Below are 17,830 nucleotides of genomic sequence, written 5' to 3' on the forward strand. Positions count from 1 at the left end.
CAATTACTCGAGCCTCAATTATTTATGGCCTATTTCTGAGGTACACAAGCCACAAAGCATATTTAAATTTGTTTGCAAATTTTTCTGCGGTCGAAAGGTGTAAATTTCCATTGCTCTTTGTTGCTGCGGTCAATGTCGATGCGCGTACAGGAAATTCTGCATTTTCCAAATCAAGAGGGGAAAAACTGGGCAACAATGTTGTTGGTGTTGCTGTTGGCTTATGGCTGCTGCGCTTCAGTTTTCGGTTGGAGAGTCAAAAACAAAGGAAAAACTTTGCAGATGCATAAAGTTTTCGCCTCTGGTTCAAGGCTCCTCCAGCCCATACCAACATCATCAGCATCACCATCATCATCATCATCATGGGGGATGGTCAACATTTTAGCATTTCTGCTGCATTTCTCCTTGAGATGGGGCGAGGCTGCTTACCTGTGGGGTTACCTTCGGTTGCTCTGCCTGGCAGCTGCAGGATTTGAGTGCTGTGATGAAGTGCCTGCCCCCCGCCTCCCTTGAGCTATCCAGTAACCGAAGCTCTTCGCATAAGCCAGATTAAGTGTAGTTTCCATTACTGTTGCATGCCACTTTCGCTGCAAGTAGACACACGAGACAGTTGCCTCGCCAGCTTTTCCAGCTGTTGCACGCGGCCAGCAGTTGTTGTTGTGGTTTCAACGGTTGTGGCATGTGCCCAAAAGCTGGTGCCAAGATGTATGCTGAATGGTGGCTTTTAATCAAAGTTTTGGGTTTGTGTGTGTGTGTCCATCCCCAAAGAGGAGCTCCATTTGTTTGCATTTGGTTTTCGGCTTCAGATTTGCTAATCTGATTGTCAGTCAATAGGCGTTTGATAGCTGATGAGTGGCATTAATTTTCCAGCGTATAACAAGCGACAAAAGATAGAGAGAGAGCTGCACTGTACCCCATATTGCAGTTTAGCTGTGGGAGAAAAGAGAGAGGAAAAAGAGAGAGAGAAAAAGAAGAGAGAAAGCGAGAGAAGAGAAAGAGAGAGCAAGAGAATAGCAAGAGAGAGAATGGGACAGAGAGAAAAAGAAGAGAAAGAATGAGAGAACGAGAGAGAGAAAAAGAAGAGAGATAAAAGAGAAAGAAGAGAAAGAGAGAGAAGTGAGAGAGAAAGACAAAACTGTTGAGATATTCCGAACAGCCGACCTGCTTAGGTATAACTTATGAGAAGTGCATAGAAAGGCGCTGTTAATAATGTCGTTAACATTAGAATTATCTGTTAACGTAAAATATGTTAAGCAAATGTTAATTAATTAATAATAACTAAAATATAAACCCTAAGCCGGGCTGCTGCTTAGCTGCTAGGTATGAGAAGCGCAGAGAAAGGCTCTGTTAAAAAAGTCGTTACATTTTTGAATTATCTGCTAATGTAAAATATGTTAAGCAAATGTTAATTAATTAATAATAACTAAAATATTAACCCTAAGCCGGGCTGCTGCTTAGCTGCTAGGTATGAGAAGCGCAGAGAAAGGCTCTGTTAAAAAAGTCGTTAAATTTTTGAATCTGCTAATGTAAAATATGTTAAACAAATGTTAATTAAAATGTTAACTACAATGTTAACCCTGAACCGGGCTGCTGCTTAGCTGCTAGGTATGAGAAGCGCAGAGAAAGGCGGAAAGGTGAGGGAAATAACATTAAATATACCCCATTCTTTCGTACTACCTAATATCAAAAGACAGAGCGAGACTGACAGGAGCAACCCAAGGAAAGGACACTTGGACAAGGTTACTGCCCCATGGACAGCCTTCCCTTAATTTGGTTGTAGTTTTCCGTGCAGTTTCTATTGTATTTACATTTGAATTGAATCGTAGAATGAGTTAATTTTGAACTAAAAGTGTGTGGAAGACAGTTGCCCAGAAGTTTGGAATGTAATTTAGGATACGGATTGCGAAGCAGCTACTCCTCTGCCTCCTCTGCGTTGGCCACGGCCATGACTGAGCCCTCAGCAGGTTCGCCAGCAGCGTCCTCCGGGACGTCGGGAGTGGCAGCGGTCTTGCCGCCGAGGGCGAGCAGCGTGTCGGGTGGTATCTCATGGCCATCATCCTCCTCTTCCTCGCCCTCCTCGCCGTCGAGGAGGTCGGCCAGCGGCTCTGGCGGCAGCCAGCAGGAGCCCTTGACGAGGCGATCCTCAATCTCGGCAATTTCGTTCTTGTAGTACTGATTGAAGTCCGGTCGCTCCCAGATGCTGCGCACCCACTGCAGATTGAAGTCGAGCTTCGTGCAGCAGCAGAACTTGCGCGACTTGTGGCACTTGGGGCACTTGGCCGGCTGTCGTGCCGGATGCACATACGATTTCTTTTGCTTCTTGCAGCAGTAGGGACACACGTGCTTGGGCTTCTTCTTGGTGCTGCAGGGCGCCGGCTCCTTGGCATAGACCAGGTGTCCCCGCTTCTTGGCACAGAAACAGCAGTTGCAGTCGTCGCCCTCTGGCTGCCGCTTGCGCGTCTGCATGCGGTCGTAGAACTTCTTGTAGGCGATCTTAATCTTGGCCTCGTAGGCCAGTTGGTCGCTGCAGGAGAGCCCATCAAAGCGGGCATAGCTCTCGGCGGATTTCCTCGCGGCATGCACCCACACGCACTCGTCGTTGTAGGAGGGTCTGCCCTGCTCGTCGTAGGTCAGCTCTGCCTTCGGTTCGTAGTAGAAGGCCTTGAAGCCCCGCTTGATGATGGCGTAGGCCAGATGGGCCTCCACTTTGTTCATCAGCGACTTTTTGCCCAGCTCGTGGAACAGATCCTCCTTCCGCAGTCGCTTCTTTGGCGTCGTATCGATGCAGTAGCACACCTGATCGTAGTGCAGAAAGGCGTACGTGATGATGTCCACCGTCGACTTGGCCTTGCACTCGTGCAGCCCGCAGGTGATCATGATCTGCGCCAGCGTATTGGCCAGATCCAACACATTCTCCAGGAATATCGAGGAGGCATTCACCTCGCCCAGGCACTTGCATTGCGTGTGCTGATCGATGATGCCCAAGGGCGCATGCCGCTGGCACTCCTTGTGCTGGCAATTGTTGCGGCAACGAAAATCCGGCATGGCATGGTGAGCCTGCATATTCAGCGCTTTTCCGCGTTACTGATAATTTCTAATTTTTAAAGATTTTTAAAAGATTTTTGGCACTTTTTTTTACAGTTTTTTTTACAGATTTTTTTATAAAATAATTTTTTTTTTGTGATATCGAGACAAGCCAAATGGAATGTGGAACAAAGGAACGATTAAAATGTACTAAATAAATGTAGAGAAAAGGCTACTGGGAAGAGAATTTTGATAAAAAAAACCTTGTCTAAGTTTTTTAAAAGGGGAAGCGGAATTTTACTTATTTTATATTCCATAACTTTTCTGCAGTATTTTTGCTAGATTTTCTACAAAATTTGCCTAATATATTTCCTTCAGCGTTGCCCCCCATACAAATTCTGCGCCCTGTTGTCATAGACCAAACACCATTTGATACGGAATAGATTGTTTGTGCGCTGCTTGGCTTGCCTTTTCCTTGTAGACATGGATAAATTTCAATAACGCAAATATTTGCCAGCAGCCAACAGGCCCAGGCCTGGGCAGACGCTAGGGGGCGTGGAAAGCCAGTGGAAAATTACTGCGCCCACAAACAGTATTTGTCATTTTCTTGAATTTATTTGTCCCTTTTTTTTTTGCTTGTCCTTTTTTCTGTGCGTGTGTTTTTTTTGACTGTGTGGATTTTGCTTATCCTCTTCTTTTTTTTGTGTATGTGTGTTGGTGGAAAGACATTCGTAATTGTTGATGACGGCATTGAGTCAAGTTTATGATTGGAAGGGAAATGCGTTTGGCATTAGAATAAGTTAAGGAAGGAGAGGGACAAGCGGAGCGGAGCTCTTGAACGTAGCACCCAAGGGAGTTGTCAGCGCAAATACATCAAAGTGGAATTTATTAGAGCAGCTTTTGCCATATCCGTTTCCTGTCGACAAGTGGCACAGCAGCAGCAGCACACACACAGCAGAGAAAACTCATCTGAAAGCATTTTCTGCTGAACGCAGAAAATGAGCGAAAAATACAGAGAGAGAGATATAGAGAGAGAAATGCTGACAAATGTAAATCCCCATACGGGTTTGCTTTTTCGGACGGCCATCAAATTGTTGCACTTTAACCTCGGGACACATGAGCTGGCAAGCTCGTACCAACCAGTCCCTGGCCTCTAAAAGCCGCTTAATCCGTCTCAGGCAGAAACATCAACAACTAAAGGGCAGCGGGGCATAAAAACTTTGCTTAAAGCATAATGAAAATAGCAGCAGGAGTTGCGATGGCTTTCCCCCTCAGCTTTCTTTGCTTTCTTTTGTTTGCTTTGCTATTTTTTGTTTTTTTTTTGTAAGCATAAAACTTGAGCAGCAATCGTGCATAAATCTTGGCCCAGACAAAATGGCCAACTGTTGGCCATGTTTTGCAAAAGTTTCTTCCCCAGCCAAAGTAGCAGGCATATTGGTTGCTCTAACAATAAAAGTTGATGGCCGGGAACGGACATGAGGTGTACATTGTACATTAGTACAGGTAGCAGTTACTGCTGAAATTTCACAATTTTCTTGGCCATTAAATTGTTTTGTTGGAGCGAGAAAACTTAGGCCATTCAAACTTTTTACAGCGCTGAAAATTGACTGTTTAGCCGCATTAATATATTCTCTTTAAAAAATATCAATCAACAGCCCCGAACAGAAAGTCCTGGCCTTTGGCACGTTACTAAAATAAGTCCCTAAACCTCATACACGTCATTCGCATAAAACCCTTTAATGGTTATGCAGGCACCAATTACCATTAAAAACGGCCAACAGGCTCCCAAATATATATACAGATACTATAGAGGATAGGGAAAAGCGCTGAAAAAAAAACACAAGAAAAATCAATATATAAATGTGTGTGTGTGTGTGTGTGTGAACAGGGAAAGGGCCATCCGAAAACGCAGCCGAGATTGAAAAATCCTCGACACGGTGCCTGTTTTTAGCTAAGCGACGCGCCATGATTTCCACTGCTCCTCTTCCTTTCAGTCCTTTTTTTCTGTGTGTGTGTGTCGCGGCTTCGGTCGTTAGACGTGCCATGATTTATAATACGCTGCGATGGCCACAGGACTAGCAGAGCCACTGACATGGTGGGTATACCTATAGCTCCAATAGCTACTAAACCTATAACCAGATGTCAGATAAATTGTGCAGTGAAATCTGTTGCTTTGTAGCTTATTTTGTGGCGTAGTTCTGGTAGATATTGCCTCGGCAGATACATCTAGCTAATGGAACTACTTAGTTTATTGGCATATCAAATACTAATCAATTATGAAACTAATTTGATTATATTTTTGGGAGCTATTTTGGGGCAAGTCCAACCTTTGTAGAGCTATTTTTGTGCAGGAGATAGACGCGCTTAAGCCACGGCAAAATATCTGCCTTTAGTAGAGAAATAAAGTTAGATATTTGGGGTATACAAGAATCCCTTAGAGAGCAGAATTTAAGCATTTTTATTTACCCTTTTCTACCAAAGGGTATTCCCCCGTCGCTTGCTGCCAGCTAATTTCGCCTTTTGAATCCTGATTTTTCGGTGTGAGTGTCTGGTTTTTGCGATTGGCCAAATGGCAGGACATAAATCTGCAAATGTGATAAATGGTTATAAAGCCAACGCGTAATGTTTATTTAAAATAATGATGATGATGAGCAGCTGCATCCACACTCACTCACCCACTCGCTGCCCTCCCCTCTCCTGCGCCCTTTTATATTCCTCTCATGTAAATGGCATTCAGTCTTTGGACGAATGCCCCAAAGAATCCAAGCGAATGGCAGGAGGAGACGAGTGACACTCTCTGGCGACAGACAGCTGTTAAAGTTCTCTCCCTGTCAATTATTCATAAAATTGCGCATACGTTTGCACTCATTACGCATACGCCACGTGTGTGTGTCATACGATCTGCTTTTCCTTTTTCTTTCCTTTTCAAATTGCTTTCATTTCCATGGCTCATACTAATTTGATTTATACTCAACTGCGACATTTGTGCCTTTTATTTTATTTTATTTTCCTTCTTTTTTTTTTTTTTTGTATTTATTGTGTTGTGTATTTCATTTCTTGTGGTTTTTTTTGGTGTGTCCTTTGTTCTTTATTGTCATCAAATTTGCATAATTGAGCTGCAGACTTTTCCAACGGAAATCCCTGATTTATGTGTCACGAAAACTTTGCGGCTAACTTCTTATAATTTCTGTCAAATGCGCACGATATTTTGTATATTATTTACGCCTAAAATCGAAAAAGTTTCTGCTGCTTTTTGGTTTAATATTTGTTTTGTTTGGCTGGCAAAGATTTGCATACAATTTTGCAGAGAGAATAATGGAAATAAATGAACAGCAGACTGGCTGGCTACTTGTTGTTTAAGATGTTCATTTGCATAGTCTGGAAAATGATAGAAGATGCTTAACAAAAAGGCAGAGATAAGTGAGAAAGATACAGCAGAAAAAGGGCAGTAGAACGGCATGAAAAAGGGCAATCAGAAGTAAGAAATATACGCACAAAAAAGGCAGTCACAAGTCAGCAAGAGAGCACTCATAATTCCCACATAAATCGCCAATGATTTATGTTACTTAAGTAAGAAACATTTTCTGATAATTTCTGATACTTTTTCCCTTTTGATTTCCCTCTTATAACCCCAAATCAATATGTCTCCTTGACAAATGGCTCTACAGTTAATTGGAGCAAAGTGGTGGTTGTGTTGCTGTTGGTCGGAGCAACCTTTGACCTATCACTGTCCATAGATCAGACAGCAAGTTACGAGTACGCCAGAACGCGTGGTCGTTGTCGTCCCCCCAGGGCCCAATTATTGGGGCGGGTATCATTACAAAGCCATTAAGTTGGCCAATCAAAAACCCATGCAAAAACACAACTGAACTCAATGTAATTCAATCAAAGAGCCACAGCCAGAGCAAGAGCGTCAAATGACTCATTAGGGAGAAAAAAAATATCCTCCTATCCTCGTATGCTGGTTACAAAATCGCATACCATAACGTTGACACAATCTGTCAGCATTGGATAATTGCCTGATAAATGGCCTGGCACTAAAATGGAAGGCCCTGATGTCTGATTGATATGATAAATGTACAGCAAAAATTAGCGAAAAAAAGGGACGAGAATTCCCTCACATTCCTCATTCCTCCATGTAGGCTTTTGGGGCTATATGATTGATTGATGGATTGACCATCAGCACAAATGAATTCATCATCCATATTTGAGTGTAGCCCCGGAGCCAGAAGAATGTACATACATGAATCATGCGAATCAATTGAACAGCTGAGAGAGAGAGAGAGACCAAAGAAAGGGCACACTCATCATGGGAAAAGGGTGGCTGAAATTTGACCAATTTTCTAGGGTGAAACTACTACTTGTGAGAGCTAAAAGAAAAAGAAATTTTGTCCCCCTTCCCTTTTGTTTTTGTTCCCTTTTGCTTGGTTTTTTTGCTACTTAAATTTCACTCCGTTTTCTAGGAGTCTCAGCTGTGCTTTAATCAATTTATTTTTATATATTGTATTATGGCACGAGGTTTCTACACATATAAATATTTAAAGCATCCATTACAAAATTCGTGGGGTGTTTGCTAATGCGGAAACTCATGTACGCACGGGAGGCTGCGCTCTGAAGAGTATTTTGTATTTTGTGGCAGCGAAAATGTTCAACAAATGTTTTTATGGGAAACAGCAGTGGCAGAGAATTTCCAAGAATTTAGAAAAACCCATCGGAAGCACATCTGCATTGGGCAAAATGGCACTTTACTGCCAGTTTCCGGTGGAGCAACCCTCGCACCAAAATCCAACTCCTACACGTGTTTGGCTAAAAATTTTCTTGTGCTGATGCTGGGGCTGTGGCTGTGGCTGTTGCTTGTTTTAACCATGTCGAGCTAGTCGATTACATGGACTGCACAGCTGGATATCCTGGATAGGGGATTTATATATCCTAATTCGAGCACGAGTTCCGTTTGGTTCCCAACTCCCGCTGTGTGCAACATCAAAGTCGCTTTGTCAACATGTGCGTGGCTGGGTGGAGGCGTTGTTGGGTGAGGGCGTGCCTACGAAAGCGTTTTAATCTAAATAATTTATAAACTGTGTGTGTGTGTGTGTTTTTTGCAACAATTTCTTCCTTACTTAACTGCCATTTTTCTCGCATTTTTCTATTGTTCTGCGCTGGTTGGCTGAGAGCCACCTGTGCGCTTCTCTCTGTGTGTCTCTCGTATCTGCATTGAATTTACATATTTATATTCGTTGTACTCGTACCATATGTGTGCTGTTCCCCCACCCCTTGTTTCTGTTCGGGATTAGAGCTGTCGCCGCAGCGAAGCGTTAAGCTGTTGGCAGGGAGAGAGAGAGAGAGAGCGCAGTTGGAAGGGGCTTGAAAGCTATAGAGGATTTAGCATAGTCTTATCAGGCACATGCATATACGTGATGTGCTGTGCTGTGGTGTGGTGTGGGCTTACAGGTGTCTCGTTTGCTGGTTTTATCGATTAAATTTATTTAAAATTAAGTCAGCGATTGATGGTTACACACACCCAGCGGGGGAAATCGACTCCCAATTGCAGAAACGGATGGTAAATAAATTGGTAACCCAATAGCCATTCAACCATATCATCGTCCTCATCAGCACAGACTGTCATAAAATCCTTCATGTCCTCGACCGCAAAAAAAAAAAAACTTCACACAATTGACAAGCGGCGGACAAGCGGCGGACATGGCGGCGGACAAGGCGGCTGGCAACGGTTGGCATTAAATGTCAAAGAGTCAAGCAACATTTTCATTATTTGTAAAAAAAAGAGAGAGTATCCTCGACCTTGCCCTTTGCCCCTGAACAATTTGTAATTTGCCTATTGAGGCGTGTGATTTCCAGCAGTTGGCAGGTGGGTGAAAAAGTTGGCAAAACAAAAAAAAGAGAACAGACCCCAAAAGCGAGTGAGAGAGCGAGAGAGAGAACAATTTATTGTTTGCTACCTTTGGCGTTTTTCTTTCTTTAAAAAAGCGAAGCAGTGAGGCATGTGGCACAGCACAGCTGTAAAGGAAAAGTTTTAGCAGACTCAATTCCCCGGCCACCTCCCAATAGAATGCTAATCAAAACGAATGCCAGGACCATCTGTCAATTAGAGGATGAAGGTCGGTGCGAAGGTCCCCCCCGCACTTCCGTAACGTGCCTCCTATTACCACTAATTTGAAAGTATTGTGTGGGTAAACTCCGAGCAGGCAAACACTGAGGCTCTGTAGGAGCTCCGCTCTCTGTTTGCGCCCTGATTAGAGCCCATTAATTTTGTGGCCTGTACGCTAATGTCACGTCATTTCGATACGAATGCGATATTGAGTGGAGCGGAGGTTTCCTCTTGTCTAGGGATGGGGCAGGAAGACGGAGTACGTTACAGGAAATGAGCGATAGGCTGCTGAAGGGCAGTTCTTAGTGTCCCTTTGTGGGTGGGATATTCATTGACTTTAAAGAAGAGCAAGCAATGCTTAAAAAAAACATTAAATGCGGAAAATTATTAGCATAAATTGGCAACAAATATCTTTCCACAGAGCAGACTATCCTAGACAAAAAAACACCGCAAAAATAGTAGGGAAAAAAATAGCAGAGAAAAGTTTTGGAGGAGACGAATTCTCTCTGCACTTTTTTAAAAATATTTTTGGTTTATTCAACTTTTCTACTTGGCAAAAAAAAAAAACAACGACCTTTGACATAGCTCCAAACACGGAAAGGTAAAAGCAATTAGCAAGATGAACCCTTAAAGGAAACATCCCAAAAAAGTTGCTTTCAGCCCTTTGTGACCTTGACTTTGGTAAGCATGCAGCAAGGGATAAGAGTGGGAAATGAACTTAAAGCATTCACCGAAAGGGGAGAACATCTGATGAGGGTACACTTCAACTTTTATATAACTTTCAAATACCTCGTTAGGATAGGGAAATAGGAGTAGGATACACAAATCCACGTGGAAGGATTAAGCCGGCCAAAGACAGGGCAGGATGAACTTGAAAATGAAGAAAGAACTCAACGTAAAAGTCACTCAAACAAATAAACTCCAACGCGAAACGTTAAATGCAGAAACTTCTTTGGTTTCTTTTGGGTTTTTTTTAGTCGTAAATTTCTTCAACCGTTTTTAACCTTGAGCATGCAGAACTATCAGAGTCAAAAAGTGATGTTTGAGACGAAAGAAGGTCAAAACTACTTGAGAAACGGAAACCAAATGGGGCAACATCTTCTCTTCTCTTCTGTTCTCCACGCTTTGCTTAAACTTTAAAGCCCCAATAAGTTTTCCTTTCTTACGTAAAAGTTTATTTAATTGAAGGTTTTCCTTGGCAAAAGTAACATTAACTTGTGGGCTTTTCCCTGCCTTATTTTCCTGCAACTTTATGTGGTAGTAGCCAGCTTAATTACCGCACCTTAGAGCGTTAATCTTTGTGCCATAAATTGCATGAGAAAAACCCAGCTAGTTGCCTGCTAAAACTTTTGTATTATAAGCTGCTGCATGTGAAACAGAAGTGCCAAGCTTAGCCCCGGCTTTAAATCCATAAATGCATTTAATTGTAGTAGTGAATAATGCTGTTAAAGGGCTGGAAAAAAGAGAGATGACAGAGAAATGAAAGGAGAGGCAAGGCGACCGCCTGCTGGGAGGCACGGTGTCCTGGTGCTGCGTTAATTGTCATATTTCTTGGGCAAGCACTCGAGTGGTAATTATTTCAGCATTTTTTTACAGCAGCATTTTTTGCTGTGTGTGTCCTCTGAAAAAGTGTTGCAAGCTTTTGCAGCAAGAGGCAACATCAAGTGCAAGGTTCTGGCTATTAACAAGAGCCGAGCCGTGCCGTGCCGTGCCGCTGCTGCTGCTGCTGCTGCTGCTGCGGACAGGCTTCTTCCTACTATCAAGGACCTTGGCTATTTGGGGCGGTGGGTAGGGGACCTGCCTGACATTTGCATACGTAAGAAAGAATTCACTGGCTGGGCTACCCCTTTTAAAATTTCGCATTCAACATTTCAGTGTTTGTTGCTTGAAAGGTTCAGTCGCTGGTCGCTGGTTGCTGCTTGATGAAGAATGTTTATTCATGAGCTGTCAAGTGGGTCAAGGTGTCCTCCATTTGTGTCGTGGGTCGCGTAAAACGGAAATTGTATTCCTAAAAATGGAAGAATGCAGTCTTAACAGCCTAAGACTATCACTTAAAAAAAAATACTTCTTGGTTTCCGCGAACACCCTCAAATAATTGCTAATTCCCCTACATTTATTGAACTTTCCATCATGAAATCCTCTTCATTATCGATATTAATGGCCTTGGCTAAACGCCGCATTTACACCGCATTTGACACCAGCTCTGGGTCCCCTTGTGATCCCCTTGAGCCATCGCAAATCCATGTTCTGTCGCTCCTTTGGCTGCCCAAAAGCCATTAAATCAAATGGCAATTAAGTGGCCAATCAATTTTACAGCTCTGACATGGAATCTCATCTTTTATGGCCACAGTGCAAGGGACTCAAGTATTCAATTAACGTTCGAAACAGTAACTGAAAACTCTGAGTGCCATTGTCAGTGTCATAATCATGTGAGTGCATAAACATAAATAATTCCCTCTCTTTTATTTGCCCCAAAAAGAAGAAACCCCGAAAGAGAGAGAAAACGGAAATTCAATCAATTTAATGGACTTCCTTGCTGTTTGACGACTTCTACTGGAAATGGCAATGGCAATGGGATTCGCTTCCATTTTTTTGTGGGTCAAGGCTTCAGTCAATGCGCTTTGCAGAGATTAAGGATAAAAGTCACACTTCCTTGTCGCAAATATTTATTACTGCAGACTGCAGTTGACTTTTGTGTCTCACTGTGCGGCATTTGATAATTGCTTGCGGCACGGACACTCTCTCCACTACCATGTGGAGAGAGTGGGGAATGGCATTTTCATGGCACTGCAGGCCATTCCGCTGGGTGTTAAATGATGTGGAAACAAGTACTGAAAAAACTGTTGCAGGTGCGACACTTTTTTTTTACTTTGATGTGGGTTAAAGGGGGCGTTAGCCTTGGGCGTTTGGGGGTAGATTTGTATTTGCGTCAAAGGAAAAATGGAATAAAGCGATGGCAGATAAATAAATAAATTTAAGAAGAGTTTTAACCTTGGCAGGGCTTAAATTTCAGTGAAAAAAAAACAAAAGAATTATCGATTTATGATCTGGAAATTAATGCATAAATTAAGTAATATAAGAAAGCATTTGAACTGCATTTATTTCCAACTTTTTTTCCCTTGCTCTGAGTCTTTTCCTTCTACAAGAATGGACATGCCCAGCCAGTGTTGTGTAGCGCACATTGGATGCAAAACAAACAACAACAAAAACTAGCAAGCACATAGCAAAAATGGCGATTAGGATCATGTGAAATGTGTTTTTCGTTCTATTCTGGTAATAGTGTCACTGGCATTCACATTTTTTTTTGGCTCTGGCTCTTCCTCTGCTCTCTCTCTCCATTTGCTCTGCAAAATTATTACCATGTTGGCTGCCACTCGTTTGCTTTGCTAATGGGAACTTTGACTGTGGCTATATACAGACATACTACAATATATCCTCCAGATGCATATATACAGCGTTTAGTGTGTGTTTGTGGGTGTTTGTGGGTGTTTGTGTGTTGTGCGGTGGACGGACGAGCACGAGTACTGCCATTTGGTTGGCTGTGGCATTCAGTTTTGATTGCGTGAAATGCAGCCACAGACAGTCAGGGGCACCCAACCATTGCCAACAAATTCGCTGAATATATTTTTAGTTGAGTGGGGAATCCATCTAAAGGATGAGCGCACCGCACCCACAGACTGATGGACAGATAGACAGGCAGGGGGAGGTTTCGTGTTCGCTTATTTTAGTTTAATGACATTGTTTTTGTCTGTTTTGCATGTGGAATTTCTACACACACGAAAAAATACTCCAAAGTTTTTGTTTTAGTTTCTGTAAAATGTCCCAGGAATTTTAATTCAAAATAAAAAGCTGCATACAAGTTGCAAGTGTAATTTTTGGCAAATGTTTTTGGCTTTGTTGGAAAAGTTTAAACAAATTATGAGATAATCTAAATGATTAAATGAATGTAAATGCTTCAGCTGCCAATTCCCTTTCGTATCCCACTTAATCAAGCTCCCATTTGGTTGCTCCCCAAAGAGGTAAATCAAAAGGCCCGGCTGGGACCTTCGTTTACCTTCGTTTTTCACGCCAAGAAAATTGCCTTTTGCACCTTAACGATGTGCTCTCATTTCCGCTTCATTTCCCGTCAACAAATTTGCGTATAAAAATCCAATCCACATTTCCACACCCAACAGCTGGGTACCCACGCCTTAAGCGGAACAAATTGCATTAGTTTTTCCTCGAAAACACACACACACACGCGTCCTCGCTGCCATTAGGAATTGTGAAAAATTTTGTATTTTACGATTGCAGGCATTTGTTTTTTTGTTTTTGCGCTTATTCCCCCGGCAGCGCGTTTCCACACTTCAGCGCAAAATGCCTGTTTCCACACTTCAACAAAAGCATTTCCTTTATGGAAAATGCATTCACCCTATTTTTGCAGCGTTTCTTTTTTTCTTTTATTGGCTAATAACTGGGCGGGGTGGAAAGTTTATGGCAGACTTTTGGAGACCCCATAAACTTTTTTGTTTTTAGTGTTTTTAAAGCTTTTTTTCTGCTTTTTTTTTAACTGCGCGAGCAACAGTTAGAGGAAAGTTTTTTTGTTGTGTTAAATGGATAAATGCTTGGAGTAGAGAACAATGTTTGGCTTTGGTTTTGGTTTTTTTTGGGGGGTTGGAAAGTGATGTGGCTTTATTGGATTTTTTTGAGTGTTAAAATAGGAGCATTTGCTTTAAATTTTTAATGGTTAAATATAGACACCATGAAGGGGGATAATGGACGACCTAATGAATGGAAAATGGAGCGTGTTTTATTTCAAAGTTGCCAACTTTTCAGTTTAGCCTTTGCCCTTGCTCTACATTTTCCCTTCTATCTATAATTACAATATGGCCTGCTATAAATCCTTGAACTTCAAGAACAAGCCCACTCTTATTGTCTGTGACATTTTGCTTGAGTGCTCATTGGAAATTTAAATTACCAAATGACAGTCTACAGTCACAGATTCAAGGAGAGAGAGACACATACAATAAACACACACAAATCAAATAAATCAAATGCTTCAAATGTGCGAATATGAGTGTGCATGATTATGAATATGATTTGTAAGTCTGTGTGTCAGTGTGAGTGTGTTGATGAATATAAATTGCAAGTGTGTGCTCAGGTGCATTTCAAATTAATGAGATTCCCAATTGTGTCTGTTCAAATGAGAAACATCTTGCAATTAATTAAACATCTCCTTCCTCTGCTCCTGGCTTCTGGCTTACCCATTGAAGATAGTTCCTCTGCTTCCCCCAGTAAATTTTGTGGCTTGCCTCTGCATTTTCATCTGCTATTGGTTTTCCTTACGGCTATATGCAGATGATTTTAATTGCATTTGGTAGATATATACATTTATCTCTATGCATTTCCCTTGCCAATTAACTTAATCAGCTTAATGAACTTCTCCAATAATAGCCTCATGAATATTTAAGCTATAGCTAAATCTGTAATGGATTTTGGAATATTTAATCAATTAAAATGTTACATTTCAAGGCTCTACATATGAAAGAGATAGTTCCTTAGACCCTGAACTTTGCATGTGAATATATTTCAAGGCCTGTGTATTAATAAGTAAATAGTTAAATATTTTAATCAATGCTATTGCTAATTAAGAGCCGCTATGGAATCCAGTCGGGGCTTTATTGAGTATTTAATCTCTATTCAACTATTGAATTATTATAAAGTCTTGAGGAATGTTTTATGATAGGTATGTATGGATTATCGTAGCTTCTAATCATAGCAATTCCTTGGAATAATTGAACAATATTCAATACAGAATTAATTATTTAGAAAAAAAAGTATTCGAGAAAATTATGCCCAATGAAAGTCACATTTTAATTAGGATGTTAAATGGAGATTGAAGTGAAGTTCTGTTATAGGTTTCCCATTTTTCATTCACCATATTGCAACCATAAAACTACTTTCATAACGAAATTGCATCACAATATCTTTTGTGTCTGTCGGAATGTTTTCGTCTGCAGCTGCTGCTGTTGCTGCCCTCCCAATCGATGCGACTATTTGTCATTGCCTGCACATAGGACTTACCTCAGCACACCTCTCACACCTATTCTACCCGTTCTCTCTCTGTTTGGTCGTGCCCATTCACACACAATAATTCCAGGCTCTACCCTCTACAAGCAGGCAATATCTCACACTCTGTTGGCTCGAGAGCCGTAAACGTGGCCGTAAACCGTAACCACTGCCATAACAGTAACCCAGGCAAAAGACAATCGAAGCAGCGATAGAGAGATGCATGTCCTTCGAGGGGGGAAAGGAGTCAGAAAGGGACTTGGTCTAATAAATTACGTCAGCATTTTGTTTTGTTCGTTCGAATGAGGTGCGTTGCGTGTTGGGCACTGCATACAAATGTGCTAATTTCTATGGAAAACAATTAGTTCTTGCCGCTGCTGTGGCTTCTGGAAGTGGCAGTGCCACTGCTGCTGCTATTGCTGCTGCTGTTGCTGCTGTTGCTTTTGCTCCTGTTGCTGCCACACACTGCAATCAAACACACATAGAATACACAGAACAGAGTGACAGTCACGAGAAGTAATTTTCATTAGTGTTCTACTGTGTATTCTACGAGTAGTTTGTGTGAGTGTGTGTGTGTTTTGTTTTCTGCAGAAGGGTGTGTGCAATTATTTAGTTGATATTGCGTATACGTCATGTGTTGTGGCATTCCTTTTGTTTCTCACTTCTCTCCATATTGTGTGTGTGTGTGTGTGTTACTTGGCATGAGTTTTGGCTTTAGTTGGAAAACTTTAGTCAGTTATTGTGTGGCCGGATATGCAGGGTTTAATTGGTGCACTCGAAAGTCCACTCGTCTCGGCTGATTGTTTGGGGCATTTGTGGTCGATATATGGAAATTGTTGGCTCAACTATGGCTAAGGGAAACAATAGCAAAAGCAGCACAAGCCAAGGAAGTTGTGTGTCTTGAGAGTAATAGCACAAAGGTGCAATAAATTTTCTGTAGTGTAGGGGAAACTAGATCGAGCCTTTGTGCATAAATCTCTATTAAAACGGCAGTCAAAAGCTATACCACAAAATACTGTGGAAAACTATCCCTCAAGGCAACTTTAATAGAACGAAATAAATCCATATTTGCCACCTTTCATATCAAAATATTCACTGAAAACTCTCCTGAAAGACTCCGTTAAAAATCCTCAAAATATCCTAAGTAAGCTCTGACCTATGATTAATTAATTCTGCTGCTCCAGAATTTTCTCAGATAATGCTTAAAATATTTATCTATACTAAAACAAGCAGCCCCTTTTTGCAGCAGAACAAAACTCCACTTAAATGCTCCCAAAACTGTCCCAAAATAATCTCCAATCCCATATCCATTATCACCCCTTATTCCAATTGCAATCTCTGTAAAATACCCAAACAAATTCGAGTCCAAAACTACTCACAACTAACCCCAACAATCAGCCTTTTCTTTGGACTATACTGCCAATTAAAGTCCCAACCACAAAGCCACAAAAAAGCCTTATGAACTCACTTGCCACCCCCTTAAAGCCAGCTTTTGGCAATTACTGTACCCCAAAAATCTTGCTACCAGCTGACAGCTGAATCGAAGACTAAACCAAACTGGAAGGGCACTCCACCACGAACTACTAGCACATACACACGCACATCTGAACATCTCCATCTGTTTGGACAGATATTGCCACAAGGGCCATAACCAGGAAGGCCAGAAACAAGAGCCAGAAACCACCCTCCCCCGCTACACCAGTTGGGGCCACGCCCAGGCAATTGCGTGGGTCAGGTAGACTGCAATTGGCAGATAGACACAGGGAAACAGGGTGGTACAGCAGCTGACACAATAATCAGGGCGAGCCCCGAAAGCAATGAGAACACATACATTGCGCATACGACATGTGTGACAACACATTCTGCTGGTAACTGCCTGCCTGCCTAGATTCGACTTCTACGTTGCAAATTGACACATCTAAACTAAAATGCTGCTGGAAAGCAGGTAACCTGCATGTTGTCCGAAATTATGGATGAGTTGTACAGTCCAACGGAACTGCTGTTCCGGAATTCACAAACCAATACAAAAGTAGCGCGAAAAATTGTAGCTTTTAAATTTTGTTCTTCTCATATAAATAATAAAATAAAATAAATAACTTTTTAATTAACTAAAAAGCGTAAATACAATTATCAACGAATATGAAAATATCTTCCAAAATGTCTCTTCATAAATTCAAATAAAGCTACAAAGTTATTATTGATATCTGTATAATTAAAATATAAATTTCAGACAGATGTAGATCTCTGGCAACTCAGCCAAAAAATTGTTCTCATAAACTCAAATCTTTCAACAATTTTCCAGAACACATTGTAGGAGTATTCTATCATTTTTGGGATGGTAGCAGAGTGTTCTCTTCTGTCCTGTCTATGTCAGAGTGTATACCATAGGGGTCTCCTTTCTTGGCAAACAACAACAAGCAGCTTTTAGTAGAAATATACTAGCATTTATTGTACATTTCCTGGTGTCACGTGCAGAGCGCTTAGCAAAAATGTTTCTTGGCCATTGGACATTGTGTGTGTGTGTGTGTGGCCCGAGCTCGGGCTAACAAGATTGTGTGTGTTGGCCAGCAGCTTTACGCTTCATTTAACAGCTCTTGTTGTTGCTGTTGTGGCCCAATGTATATGCTTATTATTTTTTTGTGGCAACAGCAGCAGAGG

The 17,830-nt window shown here is 41.7% G+C and overlaps 2 protein-coding genes across 2 annotated transcripts in view; one reads left to right on the forward strand and one right to left on the reverse strand.

Annotated features, from left to right (window-relative positions):
- LOC111070208 (IDLSRF-like peptide) overlaps positions 1–17,830 on the forward strand; it is a 39,496-nt gene that overhangs the window by 9,771 nt on the left and 11,895 nt on the right. The window lies entirely within an intron of this gene.
- Positions 1,778–3,105, reverse strand: LOC111070206. The gene has a single exon (XM_022360603.2). It carries the CDS (start codon positions 3,058–3,060, stop codon positions 1,909–1,911), a length of 1,152 nt encoding a protein of 383 aa, XP_022216295.2. The 5' UTR covers positions 3,061–3,105; the 3' UTR covers positions 1,778–1,908.

Source organism: Drosophila obscura, unplaced genomic scaffold (assembly GCF_018151105.1).
Source record: "Drosophila obscura isolate BZ-5 IFL unplaced genomic scaffold, ASM1815110v1 contig_4, whole genome shotgun sequence".
NCBI lineage: Eukaryota > Metazoa > Arthropoda > Insecta > Diptera > Drosophilidae > Drosophila > Drosophila obscura.